The 26,847-nt window shown below is 41.0% G+C and overlaps 1 protein-coding gene across 5 annotated transcripts; it reads right to left on the reverse strand.

The window, feature by feature from the left end:
* Positions 1 to 26,658, reverse strand: ldb1a (LIM domain binding 1a). 5 transcript variants are annotated; one of them, XM_084735381.1, is made up of 12 exons: positions 26,520 to 26,653; positions 23,258 to 23,358; positions 8,203 to 8,305; positions 6,730 to 6,774; positions 6,403 to 6,478; positions 5,501 to 5,603; positions 4,519 to 4,691; positions 4,310 to 4,432; positions 4,135 to 4,212; positions 3,900 to 4,023; positions 3,501 to 3,649; positions 1 to 1,713 (listed from the first exon to the last, which is right to left on the reverse strand). In XM_084735381.1, exons 2-12 carry the CDS (start codon positions 23,283 to 23,285, stop codon positions 1,660 to 1,662), a joined length of 1,056 nt encoding a protein of 351 aa, XP_084591507.1. In that variant the 5' UTR covers positions 23,286 to 23,358; positions 26,520 to 26,653; the 3' UTR covers positions 1 to 1,659. The 5 variants fall into 5 exon arrangements, with proteins under 5 accessions (XP_084591507.1, XP_084591508.1, XP_084591505.1 ...); XM_084735382.1 differs by having other exon boundaries at positions 3,507 to 3,649; positions 26,520 to 26,649; XM_084735379.1 differs by lacking the exon at positions 1 to 1,713 and adding an exon at positions 2,093 to 2,571 and having other exon boundaries at positions 3,507 to 3,649; positions 26,520 to 26,658.
* Positions 26,659 to 26,847: the final 189 nt, after the last annotated feature.

Raw genomic sequence — 26,847 nt, forward strand, 5'->3', positions numbered from 1 at the left:
AAAGTTTTAGGCAAATTTTATTTAAATTTCACTAAAGTCGACGCCATTGTGGCACATTTCCAGCATCTGAGACTCTTAGTCAGAGGATGACAACTTCACAGGAAAAGGGATGATTAACGTTTTCTTGAAATTTATCGGTTTTCAGTGGAACTGTTAAGTTTTGAGATAGACCAGGGACCTACAACAGAAGAAACTGGCTATTAAATCTCTTTCATATGAACATACTGAACCATTGTAATAAACAGGCCTGAATAACCTGGGAGCCGCATGTCAACAAAACACAAGTAATGGAAAGACCTCTATTAGCATTAAGTGACTCAGCAGCCCAACAAACCCCTCCATATATAATCATGAGTATTGTACAGGTGGGTTGGACCTAAACAGAGTGTCAGTACATAGAAAAATAAATACAGTTTGCTAAAATGAGGGCAAAATTCTTTTATCAGTGATTGTACCATTAAAAATCACGTTTAAAAAAACTTTTAAGAGGCTTTTTCATCTCTTTACATTAGATTGAGTTTCTCATAGTTCTAGGGAGGAATACATAGAATAACTTTTACAGAAATTACTACCTAAAAATATACAAGCACAGACACAAACATGAGGAGTAAAGCCAACAAAATGATTCTTCATAAAACATAAAACAGCACAGTGTAATCAATATCTAAAGAATCTTTACATGTAGCTCCTTGGTCTGCAGCTTTCTTAATTGTGATTAAAAACATTTCTGGGAAACTTAAGTTAATACAAAAGTCTTTTTTTTTCTTATTTTACAATCCTGTCAAAACTTGTTTTTAAAATATTTTTGAGTAGCAAATTTGAGAAGTTTTCTGTGTTTTCTATGTTCTCTGAAGAGAGGACCCCCAGATAGAGATTTCAAGACAAAGCAAACAGTTCTGCAAATGACAATCAACAGATCCGAACCAGGCGCTGGATGGAACTTTTAGTGGGGAAAGTGGTTTCCAGTGTGCTGCTTTGGACTCGCATCAAACAAGATGTAGCACAGTATTTAAACACTAGCCTCGTTCTCTCCCCAACCCGTTTTCTAGCACTGAAGCCAATGGACCTGGTGACAGTGTGGTGTCTGACACAGATGGATGACGTTATATCAAGCACAGACTTACATGAAAGTTATTACCATCACAATAAGAATGATCTAACAGCAATACTTATACATTAATATACTGCAGGTTTCAGATGTTTTACAGTTCTTACATTAGCAATAATAGAAAAGAAAACAAAACACACCGTCAATTCATAAGAAAAATAGATTGGAGTTAATAGTGGAAAACAGTGCAAAGAATATTCTGGGGTGTTTTTGTTTGCTTGCTTGTCTGTTTTATTTTTTAGAAATTGTTTACAAAAATAAAAAAAATTCAAAACAAGTCTAAAACATAGAAAATGAAAACACATGTCTGTAGCGTCTGGTGCTCTGGTCCAGACATGCTGCGTACCACCTCTCTCCAGTACCTCAATGTTTTATGCTGTAGGTGTAGGTGAGAGTGTGTGTGTGTGTGTGTGTGTGTGTGTGTGTTAGTGTGTAAATTGGTCTGTGTGTGTGTGTGTCTGTGTGAGAGAGTGAGAGTGAGAGAGTGTGTGTGTGTGTGTGTGTGTGTGTGTCAGTGTTTGTGTGGTGTTTAAGATTTAGCGTAGTGGTTCTCAACTCCGGTCCTCAAGCTCCGGCACTGTACAGGTTTTTGTTCCAACCAGGTCCTACAAAAACAAATGATTGAGTTTTTAAAAACCGGACGTTGAATTTTTGATACTAAGAGTGCACACAGTTTTCTGCAGCCTGCAACAAAAATAAGTTAAAGGAAAGCTAAGCATTTCTTCCCTGTGACATGAGCACAACAGAAACCACGAGGTGCGTTGTCAAGGAGCACGCACGCCCGAGAGAGACCCGAGGTTGGAACAAGAACCCACTGACTGACAACAGGACACGCCAACTCTGGCTCAAACGCTGTGGTGGTGAGCGATGATGGGGGGTAAAACACACATGCACACACACCGCCAGTCTCACCACACCTCTAAGAGGACTGACTGGAGCCGAGCAGACAAGGGCCAAGGCTGAGCACCACTGATCATGTGCAACAATGTGAGGGAGCGAGTGGGATTCTGCTGACACTGTCCTTCAGAGCGTTACCAGTTCATCAGCTATTGTCCTTTTCCCTAACCTCTCCTGTCGTTTTAAAAAAGAACATAACGGAACAAAACAAACAAAAATTAATTGAACACAAGTGCACGAGGCCACCCTCCCTGACTCCTCTCGCTAGTGTTGTTGGCTCAGGTGGATCCCAGTTGGTTTTAAGCACTGAAAAAAGGGGGGCTTGCTGGGATCGCAGCGCTCTACTGGGATGACTGGGAGTTGTCATTCTTGCTCTCCTGACTGGAGGGTGCCTTGTTGTTCCAGGGCGAGTGTGCCCCCAGTGCGGGCGAGCTGTTGAAACTGTCCTCATCCTCCAGGCCATTCGCCCCATCGAACTGCGTGTTCTCCAGCCGCGTGATCAGACGCTCGTCCTCGTCACCAAACTCCCCTCCCATCAGAGTGGGCTCTCCCACCATCATCACGTCCTAAAGGGGACAGCAAGGGCCGGTACATATTATCCCCATAATACAGGGGGGTGCGCGGAATGACTGGCTGCACGGACGAGTTTTTAGCCTGCAGTCTAGGTGCGATCAATTCCAGCGTTACTAATGACTTTTAACTGATTAAATGTATTGTAATTGATTTTTAAAGCTACGTTTTAGGGACCAAACAATCCTGAGTGTTAAAATCCTGAGTGTCTTCTCAGTCTGAACCCAATCACAACTGGACAATGTGTTGTCAGTCCATGTGGTCCTGACTCCCTGCCCTTGTTCCAAGAACCAGGGTCGAGGGGCCCTCCTTACTGGCCAGTAGTGGGCATCCCTGATCCTTGAGTGCTGCATCAGGGGGGGGTTTTCATTCCACCTCGGGTCTCGTTCGCTCAATCAAGCAACCAAGTAAGCAAAAACAGCAGTGCTGTGTGAATCATGTGCTCTAATAGACTTAGTGGTAACTCTAAAACCAAGATTGTACAGTGGATTTAGAGAGAAAACCTGACTGTCCCACTGGAGATCAGAGCAAGGTAACCCTACCCCAGAATATATCAAGCATTATTTAGAAATGGAGGTCACTTGTACCTCCACTACATAAACCCATAAACCTGTGGCCCCAGGGGACCAGGGACTGCCCATCACTGGTTCACATCAGGGGGTCTGCTAACTAAATCTACTCATCCTCAGTAGAATTACAGATATCAGCCCCTATCCCCTCACCAAACCCCACCTCCCGAAGCTATCTCTACTCTCACCTACTCCTCAACACAATTACAACCCCAGCTACCACCCCCTACACCCACAAGTAACTTTCTAACCTCCTTGTCCTTTCCTGCCCCTCCACCCCTCTATCCTATCCTCCCATGCCTTGCTCAGCTGAAGTTGGGAGGTGCAGACTCAAGTCAAGTAGATGTAATGCTTACAGGTACCTGGCTGGAGAGTGAAAAGCTGTTGGCTGGACTCTTCTTTTTGCTGTTGCTGTTGTTATTGCTGCCTCCGCCGGAGCTCACGGTGCTTCCGCCGGACACCTTCCTTTTCCGCCGCTTGTTCGGAGCTTGTCTGGCTGGCTCAGCTGCAGGTGGACAAGGGGACAATACATGTTTGATAATCAAATATTTCAATCTCTATAAATCAGTTGTTTCTAGTAGGGATGCATGACATTTTTTTCAGTTCCATCCCCAATTATTGCTTATGATTGACCGACAGTCTCAGACTTTGAGAGACCCAGGATTCATCAATCATTAAAAGAATCAGCAGATTAACTGATAATGAAAATAATCTTGTTGCAGCTGTAGCAATGAATGCCACTGTTTGTTTGTTACCTGGAGGTGCTACCATTCTTTGCCACTTCTGGAAGAGGCAGGTCTTCAGACAGTCTCTGGGACTCAAGCTGTAGGTCTTATGCCTGGACATCAACTCTTGCATGGGCTCCAATATCACACATAGCTTTAGGAAAGATAAAGAGAAGAACCAAAGCGATATGTGGGAGAGTTATCAAGCAGTTGCATGTGTAGTTGAGATTAATTAAATAACTGGCCAAAATCAAAATTTGCTTACACGGAGGTAGTTGAGCGTGGAGTTGGACAACCCACATCTGGTGATATTTTTAGCCAGCTGATCGAGCATCTGGGGATCCTGCATGATTGGGTTAAAAATGTGAGATAAAGAAGTGCATATACAGTATGTGCATTTGAGTGGGAGCATGTGTTTTTTTTTTTAGTCTGGCACTCACATGCATAGCCAAAATGCTCCTGGGTAGGACCTCTCTGTGTTGTCTGATGCTGAAGTGCCACGTCTTGATCCTCATCATGTCATCAAACATGAACTCTAAGTAGAGCCGGCCCTCCACACAAACCTTAACCACAGGAGAAAGATAAAAGTTGCAGCACCAGAGTAGAGGGATGGCTGCACATTTTTCATCCAGTGTGACAGGAACTGTACCTGTGTGAACATAGGTTTGCCGTTCTGGGTCACCATGGTGCACTGGTCACAGTCGAGAGACACAAAGTTACTGTGGAAGGACTCCTTTGGGTGCTTCAAAACATAGAACAGCTCGGTGGCGCCCCCCTCAAAAATACTTCGAAAGTATCGTGGAATCAACGTCCTGCCGATGGCTGCAGACAAAACAGAAAACTGTATCAATTAATAATATAGTTGAAGATGACAAAACTATATTTGACTTCACCCACACAGGGAAAGTGGGTGGGAACAGAACTACAGAACCTGACAGAGCCATGAAAAGGATTAAATTAAGAACAGAACATAGGATATAAATAATGCTACTAATAGTTATATGCCAAACCTTGTCTTCTCAAGTAAACTTGAGAGACAGATAAAATACCAAGATAAAAAATATGGAATTTTGAAGATGGGATCTATCACCATGAAGTGTACATTAGGGATGCCACACCTTCTGAGGTTTGGATATTGCATTTAGTCATATTGGGATTTCAATTAACTGTGCAGCCGGACTTTGATAGTGGGTTCATTATTACGTTTCGAGTTGCCAGGTCTGTCAAATATCTCCCACAACAACTGCAACAACTGTAGCTGACGTCCACAGACGAGCTGTAAAGTAACACAAACGCTGAGCACATGCTGGTTGTTATGTTGTCAAGGCTAGCTTGAGGGTTGATATAAGTGTCCTTCCAGTGGATTTCAGTCTCTGTACAACCATATCCAAGTGTCGAGCAACCTTGAGTCAGGATGTGAATATTCACTATTTAAAGTACGCTTGAAATCCAGGGTGACTCTGGTGCTTCTGTATGCAGTAGACACTTTTAGACTAAGTATTGCTTTGATGATGGGCAAGTATTGTAATTGGTATAAGCCTGAACACCCACTACTGGGACAAACCTGCTGTATGTCACAATTAAAACTTGAAAACACAAATAAGCATCAGCATTGTCTTTAAAAAACTTACTGTATCGTTTGGGTCCATCTTCCAGACAGAATGTGATAGTGAGCATGGCGTCATCCTCAAAAAACTCTGTGGTGAAGGCATCCCACCAGAGATTGTCACAGTCCTAGAAAATAAAGAGAATGAAAGATTAAAATCTGCTACCATAGCTTTGTTAAAATGCTTCAAGACAACTTACTTGTTCATATATTCACAATTACATAAAACCTAGCATTCAAGTCAAAATACAAGAAGAGGACACAGAATAAATGCAGTGTTTTCCATTAAAATACTATATTATCAGAAAGAGTAGAGGATGTACTTGCTATGAAGAGGTGAGGAAGTTACATTCAAGAATATATGTAAACAAACATAACGAATGTACTAAAACCACTCAAAAAGAAGAAGCAGAATTTCTGGTTTCCTCAAATTTACCACTTTTACAACTCTTGCACTCTTCTTCCCTACAGTCTGGTCAGTAGAGTAGTAAAAAATACCTCAGATGTACAGAGGTTAGTGTGCATGTATTTGTTGTAGCATGCACACCGACAGCCTCATAAATGGCTTGGCATGGCTCATAACATCCACTCAGCTGTGCGCTCAGGCATATAAACAGTTGGCACTCCAATTACGTTTTAGCCAGGTTGATCAGATAATCCTATTAGAGCCTGAATGTAAATGAAGTCAGTGAGTTCTCGGGCTTAATTTCCCACAAAATCCCTAGCATGGTTAGCTACACATAAACAGCAGCTGGAAGGGGAAAATCTGAAAATGTGGCAGCAATAAGTAGTTCACAAGAGCTGCAGAATATGAGCTGTAATTAAAAAACATCATGAAAATGAAACACCGACGCTGTGTTTTTGTGCAGCAACAGTTTGGGGTCGAGTTCTAATTACTCTCTGGGTGAACGGTGATGCGACTCTCACCTCTGTCCAATTCTGTAGCCTTTTGTTCAGCTCGTATATCCTGTAATCTGTCTGGTTCCCATACGGTGTGGGTCTCCTGAAACAGAAAACAGTGGAATTCAACACTCTGCACTCTGTTAGAGCTGCCTCAGTGCCTTTTGCACACCCATAGTGTAAATAATTAGTACGAGCCAAGGGCAGTCTCAAATATAAATTAATTACAGGCAAATTTAATACCTACATTTTTAACAGGAATAGAAAGCACCCAGCTTTATTGCTTTATAATTTACTTCTAAGGTAGGACAAAGCACATCTGTAAATTCACTCTTCAAGCTTTAGTGTACTCACCCCATTCCAGGCTCCATGTATGATGGGGGGTACATGGGTGTAGGCCTAGGAGGGATGAAAAATGCAAAAATCAGTAACCATTTTCAAAGAACATAAGTAAGAGCAAGCACATATGCTTTTAATACTACAGTATATGGAAAATGTATTAAATGCCATGACCTCTAAACCTTGAAAAACATGGTTAAGAGCCAACTATTTATTTCAAGGCCTTGTTTAGCCTATCTGACACGACTAACATGCAGGGTTCATACAGCTTTTTAATAGAGTCAAATTCAAGCACTTTCAAGGTTCAAAAGAATACAAAATATTAGTAGTGTTCTACTCACTGTAAAATAGGTTTCTTGTTTATTATCTATTTTTTGTTCACAGTAAAGAAAACTGTTGATCACACCAGTATTTTATATAATTTTAATCCTTACTATGACCGTCCATATGATTGTGCACCTGCAGTTTGGGTCACAGCAGATTTTATTTGGGTCACCAAATAAATGAATGACTGTGAAACATTTACATCTGCAGTACATCTTTTATAAAGCATTAAGTAAGGGAGTCAACAAAGGGCTTATCGAACTATGAATGACAAATACAACAATGAGTTTCATTTGAGATGATCATATTTATTTTAATTAATGTAATTTATTCATCGAGTTATTTTTGGATTTCTTGTTTGCATGAATGATTGTGAAAAACTATTACAGAGTACAAGTCGAGCAAATTCCTCACCTTGAAATCATAACAGTTAAAATTAAGGGCAGTACAGATATACAGTTGAACTATTCAGCAAATGCCTCAAACAAATACTTTTAATATACATAACGGGAGCATCACTGCATGTTTAATGTGACATCTGACTTAAGTCTGTCACTTTTAATTAAGCTGAATGTTGCCTTTTCTCTATTTTTGCCTTTTCAGGCCACATTTGCTTCTGTGTGGTCAACTTTCATTTGATTTTATCTGATATCACTATCAAAGATGGGGTGATCAAATACTGCAATTTGAACAATGTGCTAAGAAAAGACAAAAATATAAGCCATAAAACATCAATGTAGATAATTATTTATAAAAGTAATCAACATCTAAAAATGGACATGTTGTATTCTTCAGTGAACCTCAGAAGTAGATTTGGCTTTATTGACCAACTATGTGTACAAGGAAAATAAACAAAGACAAAATAAGCTGACCAAATCAAGGCAAAGAATGATGAATAATGGCTGGGACTGAAATTTACACAAGTAAGTGAAAAGAATAGATGTGAGTATAAGTATGTATGTCTACACAGGCCTACAAGCTCTATGCTGCATAAGCTGTAAACAAGAGAAATAATGCAAATAAATAAATACTGAATATTTAGGTCAAGAAAACAAATTCCAATGCAATAATAACAAAAGTTACAGTAGCCAAGAAATAAAAAGGAGACATCAGGAAACTAATAAGAAAATCCCATGTTCTCCTGACACTATAACCCAGACCTACCCCACATCTCTGTCCAGCATAGCGCCTGGGTGGAATGGGGGAAAGCTGCCGCCGTTGGGGGGCTCCTTAGGAGAGTACAGCTTGAATGACTTTGACGAACAGCCTGCGCACAAGCACACAGCAGAGGAGGAGAGGAAAAAAAGAGCAGAGATTTAGAGGAGATTTAGATTACTTTAGATTTAGCTCATTCAAATCACAGCATCATCTAAGTAATCTAATGTTGGATGATTTTGTTGAGATTTAGTCAAATAAAAACACGCTGCCAAAACAATTTCCTGCTGCTTTCATTATCTAATGCATCTTCAATCTGGTAAATGGACAAGAAAACAAATCATCAGGAGGGGGAAATGCAGCAATATTTATTAGCCTGAAGAAATCTGACAGAAAACAATCAATGAAATTGGGGGATACAAGCAGAGGAGGACGACTCTGGCATGTTCTTTGTGTTCCTGTACCATCCGAAACATTCTAGGGAACCCTCTTCTCTTCATACAGCCCCGTGAGATCCCAACCATGAGCTGCACTGTGTGTGTGTGTGTGTGTGTGTGTGTGGGTGTGTGTGCGTCTCTCCCCCTTTAGTTGCCTCTGCTACCCATCCCCCCACTAGCAGCTACCCTGGCTGTTGTTAACCCTTGTCTGCCCAGATAAGCCATTCATGCTCAAACAATTCAGGGTCCTGAGAAAACATCTATTCTGTATCTCTACTTGAGGAGACCTCACACAGACAGACAGCGGCTGCATGCAATTAGGTCTGACCAGAGACATTTTAAACTCAAGCAGGCAGTCACGGACTGGGATATCTGAGAAAAACAAGCCCTGGAAATCTGACCCAGACTGGTCCATCACAACCACACCACAGTTAGCCTACTTTTTTTTTAGCACAGATACAAACAACTGTGAAGTGAACTGGGGGAATTTAATATACAGTTATGGTGGTGATACATTCATAAAAGAAAATCATGACTGTTCCTGTATCTGCCCCCTTGGTAATGTTGTTTATATGTACCCTGCTTGTGAATCTGGTATACTTAACAGTACCTGAAGGCAGCATCAAGTCAATTTGTTACTTTGACTTCGTTGCAATTTATGCACAACAGTCGGTCACTGTCAGCTTGGCATATAAAATGGCGATTGTACCAAATTAAAACCAGCAGGGGGAGAAACACCGACATCCAACATGGGCCACTCTCATGCAGGATCAAACCTAACTAAGCCGCATTTTTTAATCTTTTCACAGGCTGACTACGCCACAAATGGTGGAGGTTAAAGTCAAGACAAATACAAATTGAGAAATAAAGGTATGCATTTGGGTTAAGCATGCCTCTGTGAACTCTGATCTGTCTGTCCTCTTTGAACAGCTACAACTCCTCCTTTATTTACTCTCACCCTTTCTTCCTTGATTCAGTATACACCAGAGAGTCATGGCAGGTCATCTTCTCCTCCCCATTACTAGAGGGGTGAACCTGCTAAGGAGCACACAACAATAGCTCTCTATGTATTACCTCTGACCTATAGGCAAACCAGCCCCAAAACCACCAGCCATTAGCCCCAGACATCATTCAACTTCACATCAGGGCTGCATGCTATAGCAAAAAATAGGGACGTAACAAAATATCAAATACTGCAATAACAAAATGCCTAAATACTGAACTGGAGTGATATATACCGTGATATTACATGGTTATTATTTTATTTTATAAAAGGACTGCTACTGACTGCTGTATTGTTTTGCAACTGTACATACACACAAATGTACTTTTGTGCCAATTTTCTGCACACACTTTGGTCATGGCTAGCTACTTTTATTTTATTCCATGAAAGAAGGAAAGTAGAAGCACTTTAACTTATGATTTATAACTTAATAAAGATCATTGTTTCACTTACATCTCTAGTACAAAAAATCATATTGTGATTATTTTTGACAGATATTGTGATTGTGATGTGATTCACAATTAGTGGGAATGACAATTTTTGCATCCAAATCTTCATTTTAACTGCAGCACTACAGTGCTTCATTATAATGCTGTTTTCTCACACAGTTTACCTTTATCAAAAACTGCAGCCTCTGCAATTTGAATATTGCACTCCGCAGTTTCAATAATGGCTCAATTAATTGTGCTGTCCTACTTCATACGATAATTTCCAATCTATTGCACATTGTGCAAAACAAACCCTCATGCAAAAAATCAAAGTAGATGTCTTATGTTCTTAAATATAAAACAAACACCCTGAAACATAGATTCTGCAAAAATGCTGACACACATCTTATTCTCACCTCATATAAACACCAATACACCCCCTAAAAAAGAGCCCCCAGTCAGCAGAACCCACTGTAACAGAAGCATGTAGCTTTATAATGACAATTTCACGGGCGAGACATAACGTCTTAGTGAAAGACATGAACAGAGAAGCATCCTGAGTTACTGATGGTACAGCTGACAAATAGAAATGAACTACTCCAGCATCCATTAAAAGGGGGATCTAATTAAGATCAGATGGGAACTCGTTATGCATAACCACTCAAACAAAGGCTAACTTTAAATAATGAGACTTTGGTGCAGTTTAGTCCGCCCGAACTGTTCACTGCAAACAATAGAGCTGCATCCAAAGGCTGGCCCCCAGCCAATAAAACATCCAAAGCAATGTGTGTAGACGCATACTTGTACTGCTAACTGGTATCAACTTATTGCTCGATCTGTGGACATGCACAGTGGATATTTAAAAATGAGCCACTATTTACTTTAACACGCACACGCACACACAGGAGCAGGCGTAAACTGAACCGCAGGGCCGCATTCATTAACCGTTTGCAGAGGACAGCAGTCGTTTTTACAAGGGAACGCCAGTTCCGCGAAAGATCTCGCGAGAGTGGCAATTTAAGTCCAAACCATATTTTCCTAAACATAACTAAAAATTCTCTGCCTGTAAACCTGAGTACAATTTGACCGCAATCTCTAAATATTATTAAAGATAATTAATCTAGACAACGTGCACAGAGAAGGAAAAGCAATTACAAATATCGCGAGATTTACACAAATGTAGGGTTCCCTTGCCATAGCAAAACTGTTAACGTTAGCCAGTTGCTAAACTCCCGTTATCACCGCCATCCACGTACAAATTACCGTGCTTGTTTACGACCAGTTTTAGCGATTTATCGTAAGCCAGTGGCGCTGATTAAGTCTCATGCCTATAAGTCTGAGTTACCTGCAGAGAAAGGTCCACCGAAACGCGGTGTTGCTCAACACCTCCGCTCGGTGTTTAGCCTGCTAGCCTCGCTGCTAGCCGGAGCGGCTGGATGGTGAGAGCTCCAGCTCCGACCGTTGATAATGCAGTCCTGCGATCCCAAACAAGACGGCAAGCGACGGAAAGTAAGAAAATCCAGCAAGTTTCCCCGGTTCCTGTCAATCTGCAATCCCTAACTGTATGTTTTAAATGTCATTTGTGTAGGGGACGGTGGTACCTATCTACTATTACTACAGGACCCTTTGTTCCTGGCAGCAGCCGAGACACGAACAAACAAAGACCCCGCCTCCTCCAGGCTCCTCCGCCCATCCCGACTCACACACCGCCCGGGACAAACACAGGCCCTGACAGGGGCCCCAATTTGTCTTGTCCAGGACCCATGTGAGCATCAGTGGACCCCAGACTGGTACAAGGTGTGTCCCCATTAACCCCTCTCACACAAACAGTCTAACCCTGAAATGTTCAAGAACACTTCCTGTATGGGGTAATGTATAAATGGTAAATCTTTAGGGAAAGCTGTACAATGTCCCACATCGTAACGCAGTAACTTTTTGGGGGGAGATACCTGTTTGGCTGTGTGTGTGTGAATAAAAAAAGTAACACTGCAAACAAGCACAAGTTTCTAAAAAGTGCAGACTCCTGGAGGACAGAAAGAGACCAGAGAAATATATTATGCATGCTTTACCTTTACACCAAGACAGAATTTGATCTATACCAAACACAATGAAAAACTAATATTTCTAGATATAATAGTGCAATGGAAACCAGGCTTAAAGAAAGTGCAGCTTTATTGGTCGAGAGTGGAGGCTCTACATTGCAGGAAATGGCACTTTCAGGTGTTAATTAAATAGAAAATTTCCTGCCAGCCCTCCTCTTTCCTGTCACTAATCTTGCACCCCCACTTTTGAGAGGAACTCTTGCTTTGCCCCTTAACACACTTATTAATGATGGTTAAAATAATATTATTCAAGTCTGCAGCATTTGCGTGCAGCTTAGTCCAATTCTCTACCACTCCACTCCAACTCTACAAGTCCAAACCAAGTGGTCTCAGAATACACTTAAAGTACGAAACTAAAAGTATTAATTATGCTGAATGGTCCATTTCCAGACAATATGTACTACATTACTGAAAAATTATTATTGTTATTATTGATGCATTAATATGTACATCGCTGTAATGTTGCAGCATGTTGCAAAGAACAATCTCCCTCTGCTTTTTTTAACTTTGGCTATGAAAATTTAAACGAAGACCCCTTTCATCTGATTTTAGGGAGGCTCTGAGCTGGTGGTAGCCATTAAGAATGACATTACAGAAATAGCTAGTCTTCTCACATATGGTCTTCTTAACTTATGTAGGTCATATAGTGGCATCAGTAATAATATATAACTGTTTTATAAGTGATTAAAAACTCCTTGTAGTAGCTTAAAGTGTGCACTATACTTAAAATATTTTCACAACTTTACCTTGCTATCAGACGGTAAGTTAAAGAATTGGTTCCTCATACAGACCGACTTATTAATTATCCCTTTAAGTACAGTTCTTGCTTAAAATGTAGCTTAGTTACTTTCCACTACTGCGGACATGATGCCATTAGATACAACTTATCATTTTGCTCTTAGATTTATTGCTTGTGATAAATACATTCATTAAAATGTAATCGCGTGCAATAAAGTTAAATGCCACCCATGTCTGTTAGGAGTGGGACATAAAATTTAAACATGAAGAGCACATTACATATCTACTGTACTACTGTATTACAGAAACTCTGGGACCCACAACATTCACTCACAGGACTGGCTTGTTCTCCAGGTTCCACAAGTTGGCTTGCATTCAAGAAAGTCTGTATTAGGATGTGGTGGTGGAACAATCTTCAGTCAACATGCAGACTTAAGTATGCAGGACAGTGTGAAGAACATTTTATCTTACAGTGTTTCATCTTATCTTGTTAATTTTTATTGTAGGAACTTAATCAAGTATCATTTGTCATTTTAATTTGCACATTTAATCTAATTTTTGAAATATGTTCCATAGACCCTAATATATCTCAATACATTCCTGGAGGAATAATTAAAAGCTGGATTTAAAATATAAAGTTTAAAAAAACAGATGATTTTTTGAGTTGGAAACTCAAAAACAGGTGATTATATTCTGTAAAACTGCAGTATCTGAGAGTATTTTTCTGATCTGGTGCATGTATAAAATCTTTGCATGATGGGGGCATTGAAACCTAATTTAAAAATCAGTCATGTAGAATAAATTGATGGTGAAATAATTTTGCCAGGGCTGCTGGAACTGGTCGTCCAGTCATGTACAGTACATCCAGATTTTAATGATCACAAAATGAGAAAATAAAATGCCTTGATGCACATACTGTTCATTAAATACCTGGAGTGTGATTCAGACATTCTGTTTACACTATTCAGCAAACCTGTGACAATAACTAGTTACCCAAACAGGCTGTTTAATTCAAGGCTTAAGAAAAATGACTGACTTCCCTGATGACTCAAATCCTTTCGACCACAGTCCCGAGCCTGGCATACCCTCAGATTATGTAAGGGTATAATCTGCTGCCTCACTTTTAATCAATAACCACTCTCATGTTTACAAGTAATATATTTGAAGGCCGGAGAACCTTTTGTGGTCTCAAAGTGCCTTTAAAGCTCAATTTGTTGAGGCTTTCACTTGAGCTGCCAGTCAGTTAGTAGAATTATATAAGGATGAAGTGCAGATGAGAGAAGTGAAAAAATGTTTTTCACTGAGAGAATAAACACAGAGCAGAGACATACTGCAGCTTGAGATCAATTGTCATCATTTAAACAAAATTTAGCAATCCACATCACTGCTTCGACCTGGAGTTTCATGTCTTACCAACAGCTGGAGGATATTTCTTTAAATTGTTCATCTTATCAGATTGTTCCTTTCACAGCTGTAACCTATTCCTAGAACCAGGATGTTGTTCAGCTAAAATGGAAATCCTGAATTGCTCGGTTAATTCTAGAAAAAAGATCAAAATCTCTTTTTTCTCTCTTTCTTTATGCTTTTTTTTACCGTTAGGTCAGCTGAGGGGATGACATGCAGCAAAGAGCCGTGGACTAGAATCCAACAGGACTCAGCCTTGATACACGGGGCGCACGCTCTGCCGGGTGAGCTACAAGTGTACCTTAGTGTTGCTTTTGAAGTTACAATAGAACATAATTATAAAACCACCACAGGAGGGAATAAAAGAAAGCCTTTTGTTAAAACTCAGGCTCAGATCTTAAGTGCTGTCTGTTCAGTGTTGATTGACTGACATGAGGAGAGATGTGATAGGACACCATCTCCCTCTGCTGGCAAATGCTGAAAACATCTTCCTCATGCTTCAGAATAAAATAGACAGGGGTGGGTGGTAATAGATCACATGTAGTGGGGATTACATAATTAGATTACAAAAATAATAGTAATGAGATTACAGTTACATTGTCAAGGATTACTTGATTACATTCTGATCTTTCAAATATGGCAATTTTAAATTTATTTGACTTTTTTTTCCCCAATTCTGCATTAACCTATTAACTGAAAAGGGTGTCTCACAAAAGTGTTTCACTTTGTTGTGCATCCAGCAGGAAAACAAAGAACCCTTTTCAAAAATGCATTTTATTTTCATTAAAAAAAATTTTGAGATATTTAAAGAGAGAAAAGAATATTGTGGAGCTCCATTTTTTTAGTACAAGGTGTAATACTTTGATTTTGAGGTCATCTAAACATAATTCAAAATATTCAGATTAGATTACATTTGTTTTGTAATACAAATGGATAATGTTACTAGTTACAAAAATGTCCATGCAATTTGTGTACAGTAACAACCCTGAGTATATGACACAAAAGAATGAACTTTATGCAGGAGTTTATAGTGTAAATTATTCACAACTAACATAAGGTATGAAAGTAAAAACTAAAACAGATTTTTTTGTATCATGTTGTTAAATATTTGGCTTTATTCATCTCCTCCTTGATTAGAAAATATGAAAATAAATAACTTTTACATGCACAATAGTGAATTTTATTTTAAGACATCTGCATTACTATTACATAAAACTAATAAAGTGGACTAAATGGAAGTGTGGATTATGGGTTTCACAAAATATGGGATCGTAGGAGTGTTTCAGTCCTGTGAATTGAAATCCTATTTCATCTGTATTCAGCAAGAATCACATTTAGTACACAGACACACAGAGTACCTGGCAAGTAGGTCTGGCAGGCAGTGATAACATTAAAGGCTTAATCAGAATATGACAGTCATATACCCGAGAAGTCCTAATTTAGTCACCGGAAAAGTGGTCTTGTACTACACAAGATCTGATGTACCCTCATGTATTTATAGATCCCCAGCTCCTAAGACCACTTTACATGTGGTGAACTCTATGCTGTAACTTTCACACTGGAATGCCTTCCATGCATAGTCATGGAAAATAATAATGTGGCCTTTTATACAGAACATAGATCTCATTTTAATTATTTTATTCATTAATCAAACGTTAGTACAATTTTACACTTGAATAAACTGACCTTGATAAAGAAACTGAGGTGAGCTGAAAGCTAGAGCTGCAACAATTAATCAATTATTTGTCAGCAATTAAATGAATTGCCAACTATGTTGATAATTGATTGAGAAGTTTGAGTAATTTTTTAAGAAAAAAAGAAAGAAAAAAACTCTGACTTCAGCTTCTTAAATGTGAAGATTTTCTGGTTTCTTTTCTCCTCTATTACAGTTAACTGAATATATTTGGGTTGCAGACTAAACAAGACATTTGAGAATGTCATCCTGGGCTTTGGGAAACAATGATCAACATTTTTCATCATTTTCTGACATTTTATAGACATTGCAGCCCTGGATTAAACATGGCAATTAATTTTAGTCTTTGTTGTTATTTGATAACCGCTAATAAATAAAACAACCCAAATGTTATAATTGACAAATGAATCCACAATGAAAATTATTGTTAGTTGCAGCCCTACTGTAAACAGGTTTAAACTGACTTTACACAGGACTCATGTAAACATGCCTTGGAAACATTTTCCAAAACTGTCAAACGTTTTTGTGTCTGTGCACAAACTTCTGACAGAGCGAGTGAAGCAGCGGTGAGGAAAGCTGAAGACAGCGCTGTGGTGAACAGCATGTTCAGATTCCTGTTTCTGCTTTTCTAAACGCCACAGTGGAAGCACAGAACTGTCAGGGAAACTTGTGACACCTGACTGGTAGTGATAGCAACAAGGCAGCAGACAGAATGAACACAGACTGCACCCAAGAGGATGCTACTGTGGCTTGACAGGAGGAAGTTAAACAGCATGTGTTCTAGATAAATTGAAGGATAACAACAGAAGGCTGGTTATGTGAGGGTTGCTGCTGTGGAGGCTTGCAATGACAGAGGTCACTGATCTGAATCCAGGCAGAATTAGGTGATTCTTTAAGTACGTCATGGAGAATCGGTCTTGTGCAGTTTAGACTGTTGGTTTGACTGAAAAAAAATGTATCACCCAAACTCGCTTCTACAATGTTTCTAAGTATAAAAAATAGTTTACTTTAGTCATCTAGGCCAGTGGTTCTCAACCTGGTGGTAAGGATCCCAGAGGGGGTCACAAGATAATTTCCAGGGCTCGCCAGATGGTTATGGAAGAAAAAATAAAATATTGTGGCAAGTAGCACAGATTTAAAGCCAGAATGTAGCTCTCAGCATTGTCAGCTCACCAGACCCCTCGAGCTGACCTCAAGGAATGTAACAGCCACTTCACTAATGGTTAAAACTATAAACCAGAACAAAAATGACAATTACCGACATAAAGCACTGTGTTCAAAACAGATGCAAACATTATTAAAAAGTGACATTTTCATTTTGTAACATGAAATACACACTCAACAAACTATTTGGCCCAGAAAGCATGATGGGAAATGCGGGACATATTTAAGAGTGGGGAGTGTGTTTTACATTGCATTGCCTGTACCAGTGATATAATTTGCATTAGAATAGATTTTATTTAGTTTGTTTGCAATGTGTGCAATGTGCTCTGATTGGACACACAATTGGATACAGTATCATACTAAACCAAGAAGCTGTAGCTAGTTTTGGTAGCAATCTCATGGAACAAGTATGGAGTCCGGGCTTCAACACCACCATCAGCAGCACCATCAACTGAGAAACATAAGGCGTCTGCATTTCCAAAAGAGCCCAGAGCTCCCACTAAGCTTCAGAAATATCACCCTGACTTTCTGCAATATGGAGTTTTTGTTGGGGTCCCAAACACTATCCTGATCATTCTGGGGGGGTCACAGCTTGAACAGGTTGAGAACCACTGATCTAGCCAGAGACTGTGTTACTGGCACATAAAAATGAATCCATAAATCATTGTTGATGCGTCATTATGTGTCTGCCAAATTGGCTGTCATGTGTCAGTCAGTAAATAAATCAGCAGTAAACATGTGGAAACTGCATCGTTAAGGCAGATGAGCACTATCTGGGAAGCATCATGTTTATTCACTTTACATGGAGCTAAAGTTAAAACAGAATTTTGTTAAATGTTCGCTGTATGAGCTGGTGTCTATTAATGAGTAATAAGAAATCAATTATCTTTGCAAAGGAGGAGATGTTCACTGTGAGTTCAGCTCCTTCAAATTGAACAATATGTTAACAAAGCAAGGCAACGTGCCCTGAGTCCATACAAACTTTAAGCTAACTAACATTAAATTTAGTCCTAAAAAGAATTAACATACATATTACTGAATCAATCAGCTTACATAACTGTTACTGACACTGTGGGATGCTGTGTTTTCAGGTTTCTACTCGGTTGTGTTTTGTTTAATCCACAAGGCACTCTGTCTTAACTGGGAACATTACACTCTGTCTTTCTTTGGGTCTGAATATAAAACAAAAGTGTCCACAAGTCATCTCTCATCTTGCTGCACAACTCTTTTTTAATGTCTGTTCTTAAGATGAACAACAGGGAAACAGACTGCAGTGATGATGTTATTTAGAGACTCATCTTGGAGCTGCTCCACAGATTGTGAATAATGAAACAACTATGACACAGCACTTGAATTTACTGGAATGTCAACTCTTTGTCTAATTCGCAACATGAAGTCCAAATAACATTGGTTTTAATGTCACATCTAACTCTATAAGCCTGATGAGTCAGTCGCTAAATCCAAGTAAACTCCACCAACTCCACCTCCACCTGCTGACATCATCAATTCAAGTGTTGATTCTCAGTTTAGGGAGACACTTGTCCAGCTTTTATGGCTGCAGTCCCTTTGACAGCCTCAAAATGTCAACATTTGCCCTGATTTGCTTAAACTTTATCTACAGAGTGCCATTCTTAGGGTGTTTGCACAATTCATCTCTGACACCAACCAGTAGTGCAAACAGGCTGGTTAATTCAAGATCCATTTATAAATCCTTATGAAAAATAAATATTAATCCGGCTGATGGTTTGGATGCTATATTTACACAACACTAGCAAATACACAGGTGGCACAGATATGCAGCACGCAGCTTTCAAACAACTCTGCGGCTGTCCTCGTACCTTTTGTTTTCAGCACAGCTCTGTTACGATCTGAGCACTGTCACCTCAGCACCAAACCCGCTTTCATGTTTTAAAGACTCTGCAGCTTGCACATCTCTCACAAATAAAGGTGTGCTTTGATAGAAAAATCATTTCTTCCTTCCCACACATTTAGTTTTCTCCCCATCCTCCTCCTCCTCCTGGCTGTGTGGCACATGGCAGCTTTCCTCTGCCATCCTGTCGGCCTGCAGCAGATGTGACATCACTACAGCTCGTCTCCTCTCTGCACCCCCCCCCCCCCCCCCCCCCCCTCCATCTCTCTGACTCCCTAGCATCTCTGTCTCCCACGCATTCCTTCTTTCTCTCTGCCTCTGCTCTGCACACACAGCCATTTTGATCTAGCAAACAAGATCTGAGAGACTCACTCGGGTAGGTAGAGGAGGGGATGAGGAGGAGAAGGGAAGAAGTGAGGAGGAAAAGAAAGAGAGACGCAGGTTTTCAGTGCAGCGAGATAAAGCGGAGCCAGTCGTGTTGTTGTGTAACGGTAATCAAAAAAGCCCTGGCTGTTTGGCTGCCATCTTGGCTCTGCTTTAAGTCACTTTTCTCCAATCAGGAGCCATGTGACTTTCTGCATGAGGTAACAGCACTGTTACTGCAAAAGGCAGCGAGCGAGGGATGCGGGAGTGACAGAGAGGGAGAGGGGGAGAGAGTGAGATGAGGAAGGCAGAAATGGGAGGGAGGGGGTTAGAGTGAGATGGGTGAGCAGAGGGGAGCGCATGCTTGAGTGGGTGCATGTGAGAGTGGAGGGGGGGTATCTTCAGCTCACAGGCAATCTATTTTTACCATTTAGTCTGAACAAAGGATGTGATTGGCTCCACTGTGTTAGGACGGATCTCCTTCATGCGGGGAACAAAGCCTTAAAAAGGCTGATTCACAGCAAAGTCACAACAACAGCAGGATGTCACAGAGTTGTCAATGAAGTCTCTCCTTTATTATGGCTGATATTCTGTCACATGCAAACACGCTCCGTTCAGATTCCTCTGTTCTATAATACTCTGACCCAATAACAAAACAAAGACCAGATGAAAAGAGTAAGTGATGTTAGAATAAGAGAGAATTTGTTTTCCAATGCAGATTCACGCACAAAGGATGGGGAGGATCTTCCATCCGCCATCATAGAAGAATGTAAACAAACCAGCCTTCAAATATAATGATTTACAGTGTACACACAGAGAGCGAGAGGGAAACTGCAAACTGCTGTTGATCAATGTTGCTTTGTGGTTATCTGAGAGATCCACCAGCAGAAACTTGTCCCAGCAGGCTCATCACGAAGGTGTACGAGTGTGAGAGTGTGTGTGTCTGCACGCTGCACATCTGCACGCATGCCTGCATGTGTGAACCTGCGAGTGTCTGAATGTCGTGCACAACATGTACACTCTTAGAAGTAAAGGCACTGACTAGAACCATAAAGGGTTCTTCACCTTGTCCCCATAGGAGAACTCTTTTTGGTTCCTGTTAGAACCTTTTATAAAGGTTCCACTTGGAGCCCTTTCAGAGAGTTCTACCTAGAACCCAACATAAAGGGTTATACCCCAAACCATCTGTGCAGGTATCACCCAGAAAGCCCTTTGAGAGGTTCTGCAGAGAGTCCTTCTATGATGTAATGGTTTCACCCAGAACCTTCTCTGGGGGTTTTATCCAGAACCATTCCATCTTCTCAGGGTGCCAACAAGAACCCATCCAGGGAGTTCTACTGAGAACCTTTTTATATTCAAGGGGTTTTATCTAGAACACACTGAGGAGGTTCTACAGAGAACCTTTTCATATTCCAAGGGTTTTATCTAGAACCCACCAATGGGTTCTTCCAAGACCCTTTTTGTATTCCAAGGGTCTTATCTAGAACACACGAAGGGGGTTCTACAGAGAACCTTTTTGTATTCCAAGGCTTTTATCTAGAACTGAGCCAGGGGTTTCAGCCAAGAACCCTCTTATATGATGGTACAAAAAAAACTTTGTTTAAAAAGTTCTTCAAAGACCTCAACAATTGTTGAAGAGCTCTTTCTTCCAAAAAAGTGTTCTTTGGGATAAAAATGGTCTTAGTGGAACCCTCATTCTTAAAAAAAAACTCTTGACAAACCCTTTCTTTAAAACAGGGTTTTTCAGAAGGAAATTATTCTGGGTAGAACCTCAGGCCTTCAGGAAGAACCCTTTTGGAACCCGTATTTCTCAGAGTATAGAGTACATGGCAGTTCTCTCTGGTTTCAACCTCGTTCTCTGTACATCCTTCAAAAACATGTGGATGTCATTAAAAGTTTTTGCTGCACAGTGAAGTCTGTCAACAGAGGGAGCGAAGGAGGCAGAGATACTGCTGGAAAACTACAGGAGAGAAGTGAGGAAGCAAGATAGTAGAGAGGAGAAAAGATCTGAGAAGAGAACATCAAGCAGAGGCCTCTCTAATTTTATTCCATCTGATAGCCGACTACCAATGAATCAGAACAGCCCCATTAAAACGATACTGACACCCTAATTCAATCTGTCCTCTCTGAGATCCCCCTGAGCAGATGCTACGATTCAATTTCTATCTGTTACTTGCTCCCTTGTGCTGCACGGAGCCCGTCCCCTGGCGCTGTGAGGCTTTCACTGTGCACAAGGCAACCGTCTCTGTAGCTCGCCCGCACTCACCGGGGGAACCGTTAAAGAGAAATTGCTCCAAAGTCACAAAAGGATCAGACACTCTATGGGAGAGAACAGATTATAAGATCTACTGATAAAAACTGCCAAAACAGTTTGGTCGCCCAAAACTGACATGTGCAGACAGACTCAGACAGTAGATTTCCTTCCTCTTGCTCTGACACAGGAGCACAAGAACAGAGTGTGGAAAATGAGTACCCATAAGACACCATGATAATGGCTGTAAACCATATTTTATGTAACCTTTATTTAAAGCTCAAGAATTTTGACTGCAGGAAAAGCAAAGCCAAGCATAAAAAATGAAAGTGCAAAGTCACAGTGACAAAGTTCTGTCTAATATCCAACAGCAGCTAAACTCAAACTCAAATCATAGATCTTAGTGCATTCATTAGTTAAACTCATCAAGACAGACCAGCTTTAAAAGGAAAGTTAGATAGATAGCACGTCCCCAGTTTGAAGAAACAGACAGGGGCAACAGTATGCAAGCTAAGCAATGAGCTGCTGCAGACAGGGTCAGCAACACACACAAAATAAAAACAGTTTATATTGAATGTTAAAGCAACCAAACTTCATAGGCAAAATCAGTCATTTTACCTCACAGAACACAGGAACTGCTGGTCTACCTTTGCCTCAATCTGTCAGTTTGTTTGTACCATTGTGTGACTTTGGCAAATCTTAACTCTCCTTTCACAACACCAAAGTTACACAATAACACACACACACACTAACTAACAGACTGAGGCACTATTAATGATTTTGCCTATGGAGTTTGGTTGGTTTGGGCAGAGCGATATTTGGCTTATATAACAGCAGTTTCCTGTAAAAAAAAAAAAAAAAAAAGCTGTGGAAATATTCTAAATATAGCACACACTTAAACTGATATTGATTTTTTTAGGTTGACCTTTTTAAGTAGCTTAAGTGCCTTTTGATGCTGACCCTGTCTACAGCAGTAAATTGCTTAGCTTCCATGCTGGTGCTCCCCTCTGCTTCTCAAAAGTGGGGGTGTGCAGACCGGCATCTTCTTTAGCAAATAAACTGACTGTCAATAAGTACCTCATAAACCCTACATCAAAACTATCTCTTTAAACCATTTTGCAGTAAGCAAATCAAAGTACTTTCATCTCATGGGAAAAATATGAAAAACAATTCCTGTGACAGTGAGCAGTGGTTTCCACCAACTCTTCTAGACATATAAGAGCACAAATATTCAGGAAGCAGACTTGCAGTTGTCAGATAAAGCTGAGAAAAAGAGTAAAGAGAAGTACTTATTGATATCTCACTGTCTGTGTATGTGGCAAAACTCAAAGAGCCATTGATCTGCTGCACAGCAAGCTAGCGTGACTGAGAGGGTCTGCTGAACAACTCAATCCTAAAGTGTGGTAGCCTCAGTCTATAACCTTGTTTTAGGACATGTGTTAAGAGTGTAGCATTGGTTTCACCGACACAGACACATGCGTGCACACACAAACTCACACAGCTGGCCCTAGGCGGCTTTGCAGCACTTTTACATAAGTCATCTCTCTGACAGCACCACTGAGCACAGAAAGAGGGAGAAGAGAGGCGGAGAGAGAAAGAGCAGGCACTCACCGGGACAAGCACAACCTCCAACAGACATCTTCTCACATGTTGGGCTCTGCTCGCGACAAAACAGCTGCACTCAGTCCACACGCCGCTCGCATGGGCTAACTCTGAGGAAAAACAACACGGACAGAGAGGGGTGGAGAGATTAGAGGGAGTGGTACAAAGCAGGGCATGTACACCACAACTACACTCCTCTCCCTCTGTCAGAGGCAGGAAGTTGGCAGTGGTGCTCTAGCTGCATCATTAATAGGCATATTGCAACACAAGTGGGAGGGAAAATGAGAGGGGAGTGAAATAGGAAGAAAGAGCCTTTACAGTGTGTGAGACTGGAGTAAGTAATATGGAATGAAGCGAGGGACTGTGTGTGTGTGTGCATGTGTGTGTGTGTGTGTGAGGGAGAATACAGGAGGGAGGCAATTAGAGCAAAGGAGAGGAAAAGGAGAAAATGCACAAGGTGTGTGTGTGTGGCAGTGATGCATCGTCCATTTTTGCCCTGTGCTGCTGTGGGAGATAAACATACTCAGTAGGAGCCCAGAGGCAGAGGGTCATTACTGCCAAACAAACACACACACACATGCACACACACAGACACACACTCACTCACACACCCTGCCTCGTGTATGACAGATTTCCATCTCTCTTTCTGTCTCCTTCCCCGCTCCTTCCTTCTGTTTTTCTGCTGCCGAGAGAAGACTGGTGTTAATCACTACAGACAGTATCGATTAAAAATGCAAAGCCCACCTGGAGTGCAGGGACACTGGAGACCCATGGGAGGCAGGAAGAGCGTGCGTGTACAAATGTGCACACGCTCACATCCAACAGGAGCTGCATGTAAACAGTCTGACTCGACTGCAGACTGTTTGCCCGGCAGCCCCTGCCTCTTTTCTCTCTCTTTTCTCGTTTTTTTTTAATCTTACCACACTCTGTCAATTTAATCTCCTCACCCTGTTGATATTACCTTGACCTTTCTCAGCTTGACATGGCTTGATGTGATTTTGTTTCATTTCCTTTCCCTCCTCCACGCCTCTGGTTTCCCTTCCCGTTCATCCCATAACTTCTCTTGGCTCCGTTCTCCGAGCCAATAATCTCATAATCTCACACTTCGCTACACAAACACACGAGCACATAACTGACTCCCATGAGCTGGATGTCTTTGTTGCTCGTGTACCTGATCCTGTCAGATGGATAACAGACTGAGCTGTATCATTGAGTCTTTGTGACTGAATGAAAGTAAAACTAGAAATATGTTTACGGAAAGTACAACTTCAGTCTTAGCTGACAGCGAAAAATACAAACAAACAGTACAATCTAAAGTAATTCCAAAAAAGTGGTGCTTGTACCCCAGGAGGTAGAGTTGCCAGGGGGTACTTGGGAAGATTGTAGAGTAGCTAAACTAATTTGACAGAATAGAAATTATGATTAAATTAAAAAATATATCCACATATTGAGTCAGCTGTAACACCTGAAAGAGTGAATGCTGCAAAGGAGAGAGTGTGGAAACTAGTTAGCTAGAGGGCGGAGAAGTCTAAACAGTTCTGAAAGGTAAATAGTTAAGTACTAGATAAATAGTTGAAATAGCTAGCTAAAATGTAATGGATAAATGGTTGAAATAATTATCAAAAAAGTCATGAATAACTGGTTGAAAGAGCTGAAAAGTAATGGATAAATGGTTGAAATGGTTAGCTCAAAAATATTGAATAAATGGTTGAAATAGCTCAAGAGTAATGAATACATGGAAACAGATTGTTAAATATGATGGATAAACAAATTAAATAAATAGGTAAATATGATGGAGAAGCTAGAGTGATAAATAAACAGATGAAGTAGGTAAATGTGATAGATAAACAGTTAAAATACTTGGCTAAAAGTAAGATAATAAATGGCTGCAATGCCTAAAAATAATGAGTAAAATTATGTCCAGCTTCTGTCAGTCAAAGTGGTAGTGATATAAAGTCAAACTTGAACGTTGTTAAATTGAATAAAAAAATGTTCAGTGTCCACTTTTATACAATTAACAGTGTTGATTACGTCTTGTTTAAAATACATTCGATTGAACACACGTGTAACATGACAGATTGTGTGTATGACGGCGTACTTTGGTTCCTCTGATAGGCCTGTGTGTTTTACATCAAACCACTGGTCTTGTATATCCATGTATCTCCTGCACTAAGGAAGCCCCCTGAGTGAGTTGAAGCCTAGTTTAACAAACCTCAGATCTCTGTTGTCTGTCACTCACAGCCAATATACTAACAAAAGACAAACAACTGTCTCCACTGAAACGGAAGCTGACAGGCACATTCCCCACACACCAGCGCACTGGCACAGGCATCACAGTTAAATGTCATACACGGTGTCAGACACTGTTCTCAGGACCGAGACACAATGAAGAACCCTGCGGGCCTCCTCTTCTTTTCCCGTTACTTGTCTTCTCCCCCGTCTTTTCATTTCCCCTTCACACACTTTTTGTCTCTCTCTGCTACAACAAGGTCTGTCTCTCTCATCTCTCGCTGCTATTCTGTCACCATTCGCTCCTTTGTGCGCCTTGTAGGTCGCGATCTGCGGGTTTGACATTTACAGAAGATTCTGCTACTGTAAAATGGTGAACTCTGAACAAAGGCAGATATCAGAGACAGAGAGAGGCATCCCCAACGCTGCAAGAGAGAGAAACAGAAGAGAGGAGAAACAGAGGAGGGGTGTGCATGAATGTGATTTGGGAAATGGCTTCTGTTTCCAGGAGCGATTAGGCTTTGAAGCTGAGCACTTCACCACTGACTGCACTGTCAGGCATGCTCTCTTCTCCTCTCTTCCACTCTACTCTTGCAGATACAGATATTCCCGCTCTGTCAACACATCCACACACATCGCTCAAAAAGCTCTCTGTGAATAATGAAGTTCCCCCTCTGTTTGCCTCCTTCTCTCAACTGTGAGAACATGCAGCAGCAGCACTTCCATAACATTATGTGACAGACAGCAAAGTGCCTCACAGACAGATCTACTAAAACACTCTTAGTATGTTGTCCTCTGACAGCAGACAAACACTTGCTCACATGCGCTGACAGCCTTGTTTCGTCCTAAATTTCCAACAAAATGTTTTAAAGCCTCCTGGTGGCACACTTGTTATCTCAGGTGAGTTCATGCCATCACTGCTTACCTCTCAGTCTTTTGTCTTGCAGCTGTTCTGCGCCCCCCTCCCCTCCTCTCTTTTTCTTTTCTCCACACTCTCTCACACAGACAAACACTCTTAAACATCCTCCATCTCAGCGCTTACCTTTGTCTTTCTTCTGCACCCACGCTCGCTCGAAAAAGTCCGCCTGGGTCAGCCACGCAGAGGAAACCAAGCTGCGCCAGCACGCAGGGAGACAGAGAGAAGGAGGGAGACTGTGATGAGCAGATGCAGATAGGAGACACAAATGGAGGGGGGATCTAGCAGTGTGCAAATTGGATGATGAGAAGGAAGGAAGGAGGGAAGGAAGGAAGGAAGGAGGAGGAGGAGGGGAAAAGAGGAGGGGGGGCAGCTCTCAGCTGCACTGGTATGAATATGACGCAGAGGCAGCAGCCAGAGCCACTTCTCCTCTCCTCACTCCTCTCCAGCCCCA

This window comes from Lutjanus erythropterus, chromosome 14 (genome assembly GCF_056507025.1).
Source record: "Lutjanus erythropterus isolate fLutEry1 chromosome 14, fLutEry1.hap2, whole genome shotgun sequence".
Lineage (NCBI taxonomy): Eukaryota > Metazoa > Chordata > Actinopteri > Lutjaniformes > Lutjanidae > Lutjanus > Lutjanus erythropterus.